Genomic DNA, 7,331 nt, shown 5'->3' with positions numbered 1-7,331 from the left:
GGTTTGTTGTTTTTTTGTTTGTTTTTTTGCAGGAAAATCAGCCACTAGACAGAAATCCTCACATACCATGATTTTTACTTATGTAAGTACTTCCTTAAAGTCACTGGGACCACTCTGAAAGCAAGAATATTTCCTCTGTTCCTCTGTTTCCAATACTGAGGCATCAAACTAATGTAATGCAGAAAACAAAGGTAACAGGAAAAAAATTGCTGATGAGCTTACTTCGTATCCATTGACTTCATGTCATCAGAAGTGTTACTAGAAGTCCTGTGAAGTCCTAGGGCACCTCCTCTCCAGAGATTTTTTTAAAGCATTCCCAAGGTAGTGATGATCACAGCTTCAGCCCACCACTGCCTGACAGCCAGGGAGAGGCAAGAGCTGGTGTTGAAGATTGTGATTCCCAAAGATTCACTCTAACCAGTAAGTGACATTGCCTCCCCAAATCAGGAAAAACATTTCCCATAGGATGAATGGGGTTAGGGGAGGAGAAGGAAGTAGCCCTGACTCTGTGGTGCTCTTGCAGATAAATTTCTGTGTGGTCTCAGATCATGACAAAGATGTGGAGAAGTTTTTCTCTGGAAAAAAAATTACCCCTTTCACAAGTGCAGCCCTTGATGTTGCAAAAAAGCCCCACTGAAGCCACATAAATTGTTTATGAATCCCAGAGTTACTCCTTTTCTTAAGGGCTTTCAACATCAGGCAGGTAAACATGGAAGAAAATCCATCAGAAGGCTAGTGGGGTGCTGCAAGCTCGGGGAAGGCATCCTTTGCAGAAGAAAGAAGAGCTCTGAATATACATTACCCCCAGGTGAGAAAATTTCTGTCACTAATATACCAGGGCAGGGCCTTGGCTGGTAATGGCAGTGTCATTACAGGATCTCCACTTCTAGTTCCTGTTCCACGGCTCAAACTTTTAAAACTCATTTTATCTGACAAACAAAATACTTATAAAACACAGCGTAGGAAACACATTAGTCTCTTAAAATCCCCTGAACTTGCTGTATCACTTGTAATTAAGTAGCTTCCAGGCAACAGAAGCAAATCCTGTTTGTTTTGAGGCATCATCAAAGAATGTGACAGCACCATGTGACTGCACATAGGCCAGCCTAGTGTAGCATGTTAGCACTTGCCCATGGTTGCCTTAATCCAAGGCAATCTGTGTAACCAAGAAAGACAAATCACTCAGAAACTGCTGATCCTGAACCTTCAACCTATGCCCCCTTTGTTATCTGTGAGAGTTATTTCCAGACTGTATTTCCAAAATGCTTTCCAGCATGGTATATGTAGGAGTGACCATCAAAGCTGAAAGTGCTCAAGCCTGGAAACTACCAGTTAACAAGGAATAGCTGATGATAGAGAAAAACAACTAAGCAAGTAAAAGTAGGTATCTCAACATGAGTACAAGATAAGTGGATCCAATTTGTACATCTGGTCTGGGGTGGATAATTGTCCAAGTGCAATTTAGAGCCACACCTGTGAAAATCTGTGAGGGAAAGAGGAGTGGCTAGGTGACAGAGTAGCATTTAACAGAGCCTGGAAGGACTCACTTTTGATGCCTGAACCTGCTTCAAGCACATGATGTCTCCTGCATGCCCTACAGCCAACCTTTGATGCAGGTGCCTTATTCAGCCTGCTTGGGCACCCAAGTGAACCTCCATCCTCCATCCTCATCCCTGCGCACAAAGGCTTGTCCTTGATGGAAGGTGTGTGTCCTCAGGTTGCGGTGAGGACTTAGAGATGTTGTGAAGGCCACTTCTGTTTTGTTGGGTGAAAAATCACTAGTCAAATAAGGCAACCCATAGGCTGGGAGGGAGGGGTCACTTGGCCCTGATGAGGAGACACATGGTGCTGAAGAAAAATGAGGAAGGAAGGGAGAGTCCTCACTGTGTGGATGGGTACTGCTGTTAGCTGGAGGCATGTGGCTGCAGTGAGATGCTGCTGCTGCTCCTTCCCTCTGGCCATAGTCTATTGCTTCACCAGGGCTCAAGCAGTACGTGTCTTTTCCAAGGTCTGAGGACAGGGCACTGTAGTTAGCTGAAGCTTCATCTATGGTGTTGACATCTTTTAATCCTAAAGTCTGCAAGACCCAGCTGTCCACAGCAGGGATGGATTGCTCTTCACAGGCAGTGAATTCATTAAAGAGGTTCCTTCTAGCTTTGGAAGCATGGAGAGTTTCTTGAGGAACAAAACACTGGTCCTCTTTTAATCTTCTCTTGGTGCTTTTGAGAGTAGCACAGTTTCTTTGTCTGTGGCAGGATAGCAGTTTCTATTAGAAAAAAGAAAAAAAAAATTGAGAGAGAAGATTAAAATATGAATTTCTTGCTACCTGGTCCTGATCTCTGAATTTAGATGGACGAAATTGTTACTACTGTCTTTATAAAAGATACTTTTTCTTCTACCTTGTGCTTAAACATATGGATATGAGTAACTACTTTGTCTTTACAGCTTCTGTAACAACCCAGGCCCTGAAAGAGAAGAATTTGAGGATGTCAATAAGGCCCGTGCTTTGATGGTGGTGTCCCTCAGTAGGGTGTGAAAGGGGAGCCTCATCCTGGCTGGATAACACGGCTCTGTGCTTCTGCTGCCAGCAGCACTGGGCAGGTGAGTGAGCTATGGGGGGGATGTAGCAGACTGACAAAGGGGGACAATGTGAAGGTAAGATGTTTTGGGGAAAGTGTGATCCTGACCAGGCTCAGAGCAGCAGACTCTTGTGGCTTTGAGCTCATTAATCCCCCTCACCTGCTATTATCCCAGGCCAAGGGCTCTTCAGGTATGCAGAGATGGTCAAAGGAAGGCAGGAATAACAAGGAAGCTCACCACCAGGTCATGAATTCACTGCTCAGCCAGCTCCTGTGGTGGTTTCCCACTGGGCTTCCCTCCACATGACACAGAGGGGTGGCCATGGCTCCTGCTGTGCCCAATCAAGGTGACCTTTTCTACTACCAAAAGCCAGGTCTTGGTATGGAGGTGGGGGACATGTTACACTGTCAAGTGGGAACAGGATGCAAAAGGAAAGTCTGCTAGTCTTTACAGGCTTTTTCCCCTGTGTCAAATCTCCAGAGTTGAGAAAATAAATGATAGTTCAGTTTCATGGGTAAGGCTGGAATAGTAAAGTCTTTAAGCTGACAAGAAGCAATTATCTTTATTTTCTTTCAGATAAGAGAGAATCAAAATATTTAATTAAAAAAATCCCACTTCACACTTAGCTTAACAGAATGTTTCATCCAACCTCAACTGTTTAAATTTGTATTTCACCTTTAAAAAACAGCTATTTTTTAAATTAATACATTTGAAAAAAAAATAGATCAGTATTCTAATGTAAGTTAATAAAATGTATCATCGGAAGATGGCAAAATGAAATAAACACAAACAAAAAAAAGGAAAAATTAATTCTTATCAAAAGGGATGACTGAGAAAACAGGCACATTCATGTGTTGAAATTTGAACTTTTTGCTGAAAAAAGCATTAGGTGGAATAATTTTACCTTGCTTAATAATGTAACTAACTTAAAGATAACTTATAAATCAAACTTAGTTATGCCATGGGCTATTCTGTCCCCACAGTCAGAACCTGATAGGATGTCATTCCTGGGGGAAAACATCACACTAGATGACCAGTGATTTGGCAGCTCTGTGAAGTTTATTGATCTCATACTGCAGGTCGTCTACACTCATAGAGTTTCTATATATTTAAATGGCATGTACCTATTTAAGCCATTTCAGCTGAACACGTCTACACAACAGGTTTGAACACAATACCTTGGCTTTTTCTTCTAAACACTTAATCAGGGCAGAATTCAGGTATTGTCGGAGGTTATTATTTTCTTCATGTAACCTAGCAAGTTCCTCTTCCTTCTGAAGCAAAGTATCTTGAAGCTGTGGAATAGAGATATTGATGAATAGATGTTGACTCTGTAACTTAATAGCAATTGCCCTATGGTACAAGCTGCTTGGATTTGATGATCTGGGTGTTTGTTTTGTGAACTCAACCCACCCCTTCCAGCCTCTTTTCTCTGTAAATCTAAGTGGCAGGACTCTTCAGTTCTCACTTTTGACTTCCTTTGTGCTTTAGCAAGTGTTTGAGAAGATTAGTCTCAAAAAAACCCATGTAACCAGGGAATAATAACAGAAAATAATTACAGGTAACTCTGTGAACAGCCAGAAACTGTTACGGGCATGACAACAGCTGCCAGGTCTTCTCCTGAAAGGCAGTAGGCATCTCTCTGCACCCCTCCCATTCCTATTTATAGTTGGCTGGTGGAGAAAAGGAGAAGGAGGATCTGCAGACTAACAGTTTATGGGGATGGAGTGCAGAAATGAAGATGCAACTGCTATTCCTACTCAGGGATCCCTCAGTCCTGGACTCTACTGAGCCAGTCTCAGTACATATACAGAGCTGAGATAATCACTCATCCCAAGAGCTGAACAGGTATGTTTTCATTTGCAAACACCTAAAGCTTTTTTTCATGGGAAGTCTAGGTACTTGCAGAGATTTTTGCCTCCTAATCATACTTCTGGAGACTCTGTTAGGAGGACAAAGGATGTCCTGCCAAGGACCCCAGGCATCTGCTGGCCACAGACTGAAAAGCAGACTTAAATGACTGAGGTAGAGATGAAGAAAAATGTCTGAAACTAGGGTTTGATTCCAGGGACCTTGATGATAGTACATGACTTTCCATTGACTTCAGTGTATCAACATATAATTTCAAGTTATTTGATCAGAGTGATCTGTCTTGGGTTCCTTCATCTATGACTGTTCAAGTTATTCCTGCCCCTCGATGGGGTTTATTAAAAGAGGAGAGAAGATAAAGTAAGAAGGAACAGTTCATCCTTCATAAAAGTAGGTAATTCTGATGGATTCATTTCTTATTAAGGTAATCCTCGTGCACTCCAGAGGGCAGACAGTGTAGTTTTAGTCAACAGCATAAGGTTGTGCATCATCAGAACCTGAGGGACTCCCTGATCATGAGCTTGGTCTCTAGTGCTAAAGCAGCTGGTGACAGCCAAGGCAGAAGGGAGAGGTGAACAAGGAACCCCACAACAGTTGTTCCAGTTTAACAGGACAAAACAAAGCAGAGAATTACTCCAAGCAAGGTACGAAATCCACCCAACCAAAGCTTTTTTTCCATATCCGAGCCAGTGAGTGGGAGATGTGCCATAAACCAACCCAGGAGGCGCAATCCGTGATACAAAGCTCAGAAAGGAGCACACGGAACCTTTACCTGCTTGTTTCTGTAGAGCTGGGAGGACAGCTGGTCTCCCTGCCACGCCGCGTCCTGGGCACCGAGCTGCGGGGTGCAGAACCGGCCTGAGGGCGAGCAGACCCGAGGGGTTATTAGCCCCGCTCCCCACCTCGCCCAGCCAACCCCCTCCCCGAGGGCGATGGGCTCGCACTTACCGGGCGGCCGGGGCTCCGCGGGGCGGACGGCGGCCCAAGTCTCCTTGGAAACGCCGGCGGGGGCGGGCCAGGGGCAGGCGCAGCCCGGGCCCCCGGAGAAGTCCGGCTCTGGGCACGGCCGGCCGGTGCTCTGCCGAGGGAAGGGACAGTGGCGCTGGGGTGACCGGCGGACGGTTCCCCCCACGCAGCCCTCCCAGAGCCCGTGCGAGGCGGTGTCAGCCCCGCTCCGGCCCCGCCGCATCCCGGCGAGAAGCATCCCAAGGCTGCGGGCTGGCTCCCGCTCGGCGGGGCAGCGCTGCCCTCCCGCTCCAGTCCCGCCGGGGTTTGCTCAGGTACCTGTCGCAGGGCAGCCCTGCATCGTCGGCCGCCTCTGCCTGCCCCCGGGGAAGCTCCCAGCCCTGGCCCCGCTGCCCCGCACCCCGCCCGGTGGCACCGCACCGCCCCGCTACCGGCGCTGGGCAGTGCCGCCCCCGCCGCAGCCCCCTGGAGCAGAGGGGCTCCGAGCAGAGCTATGCCAGGAAGGTGGCTGAGTTTCCTGCAGTCCCTTTGGAAATACTGAGGTCCTGAATGGGTTTAAGGTGAAGGGAGGACCCAGGCTGTTCTCGGCCAGTCCGTTCTTCTCACCTTGGGGGCTTGATCCCGCTCTAAAGCTGCACAAAGCCAGCAGCCACCTCCAGGCTGCCCGCGCTCTCTTCTGCCCCTGCAGTTCTGCAGGAGTCCCAGACCGCACAGTAGCAAAGCCTGGGGCTGTCTCTGGATTCACCCCTTTTCCCTCCTTCCAATAAACCCCATCTGCAGCAGCTATAAATCTTTGCAAGGGGATGGTAGAGCTTGGAGCCTCAAGCAGGGAATTTGCTCGCCCATGGGAAGGCAGCAGCAGAGACTGCTCTGGCAGGTAGAGCTGAGCCCCCTTCCTTCCCCATCTTAAAGAGGGCACAAAACCTACTGCAAGCCCCCAAGGCAAAGAGACCTTTGCTTCTCTTCTGCCTCCAGGTCGAGAGAAATGCAAAGAGCACTTACCATGTTAGTGGCAGAATGAAATTCAGGTCTTGGGAGTACGTTTCTGTTAAAACCCCAGCGAGGTTTAAATGGCTCTGAAGGAGGGGGGAGAGGGGGGAGACCGGGGAGGCGAGTTTAATCTAAAGGAGCTCCCAGTGACGCCTCAGAGCTCTCCTGAAACCCAGCAATCTGATTTGGTGTAAAGCTGTCAAACTTGTGACGTGAATAAACAGCAAACTTGCTGAAATCAAAGTCATTCTGGCCCCACAAATCAACACAAGGAAGGAGGGAAAAGAAAAGAAGGAGAGAGAGAAAAAAAAAAGCTTCCACACACTTCAGGGCAGCACTGAACCGGTGTGGCTGAGTTTCACTCCAGGAAATGAGCAAGGATCCAGGGAAGCATCCCACATGTTTAGAGCAGGGCTGCTGGTGTTGCTGGTGAGTTTTTTGTTTTGTTTTCAAGCCTTGCTTGCAGTTGTAAAATCCAGCAGGAAGAATCAAGGTTGTCCAACATGCCTAGCTGAGGGAGTGGGTTATCCACAGCTTCCCAGGGGTGTGTAGAAGCAAACATGTTTCAGGACATTTCTGTGGACAGTTCTGAGGAAGAAAGTGCAGATTTCAAAACAATAGAATCTGCAATGACAACTCTTCCAAATGTCTCACTTAATTTTTGGGAATTAAGAGTCCTGTCAAGCCCCAGACTATATTAAATCTCAGGATACAAATGCTGCACAAATGCTATGATTTACTGTCATACAGTATGCAAAGCCATATGCAGGTGTGTGAAAGACAGAGATTGTCTGCATACAGTCACCTCTAACTCACATCAGATTTCCACAGCAATCAAAATCCATGGAGAGGCTTGTGTTTTACCCAGGCAAAACAAAAATAAATAAATAAATCTAGAACCAGCTCTAAACTAAGGGTCTGTCTTT

General features: G+C 46.8%; 1 protein-coding gene across 1 annotated transcript; it reads right to left on the bottom strand.

The window, feature by feature from the left end:
* Nucleotides 1–1,621: 1,621 nt before the first annotated feature.
* Nucleotides 1,622–5,638, bottom strand: GMNC (geminin coiled-coil domain containing). Its single transcript, XM_051626565.1, has 3 exons — nt 5,222–5,638; nt 3,759–3,875; nt 1,622–2,266 (listed from the first exon to the last, which is right to left on the bottom strand). Exons 1-3 carry the CDS (start codon nt 5,636–5,638, stop codon nt 1,622–1,624), a joined length of 1,179 nt encoding a protein of 392 aa, XP_051482525.1.
* Nucleotides 5,639–7,331: the final 1,693 nt, after the last annotated feature.

This window comes from Apus apus, chromosome 8 (assembly GCF_020740795.1).
Source record: "Apus apus isolate bApuApu2 chromosome 8, bApuApu2.pri.cur, whole genome shotgun sequence".
Lineage (NCBI taxonomy): Eukaryota > Metazoa > Chordata > Aves > Apodiformes > Apodidae > Apus > Apus apus.
This window is presented reverse-complemented; position numbering and strand designations above follow the sequence as displayed.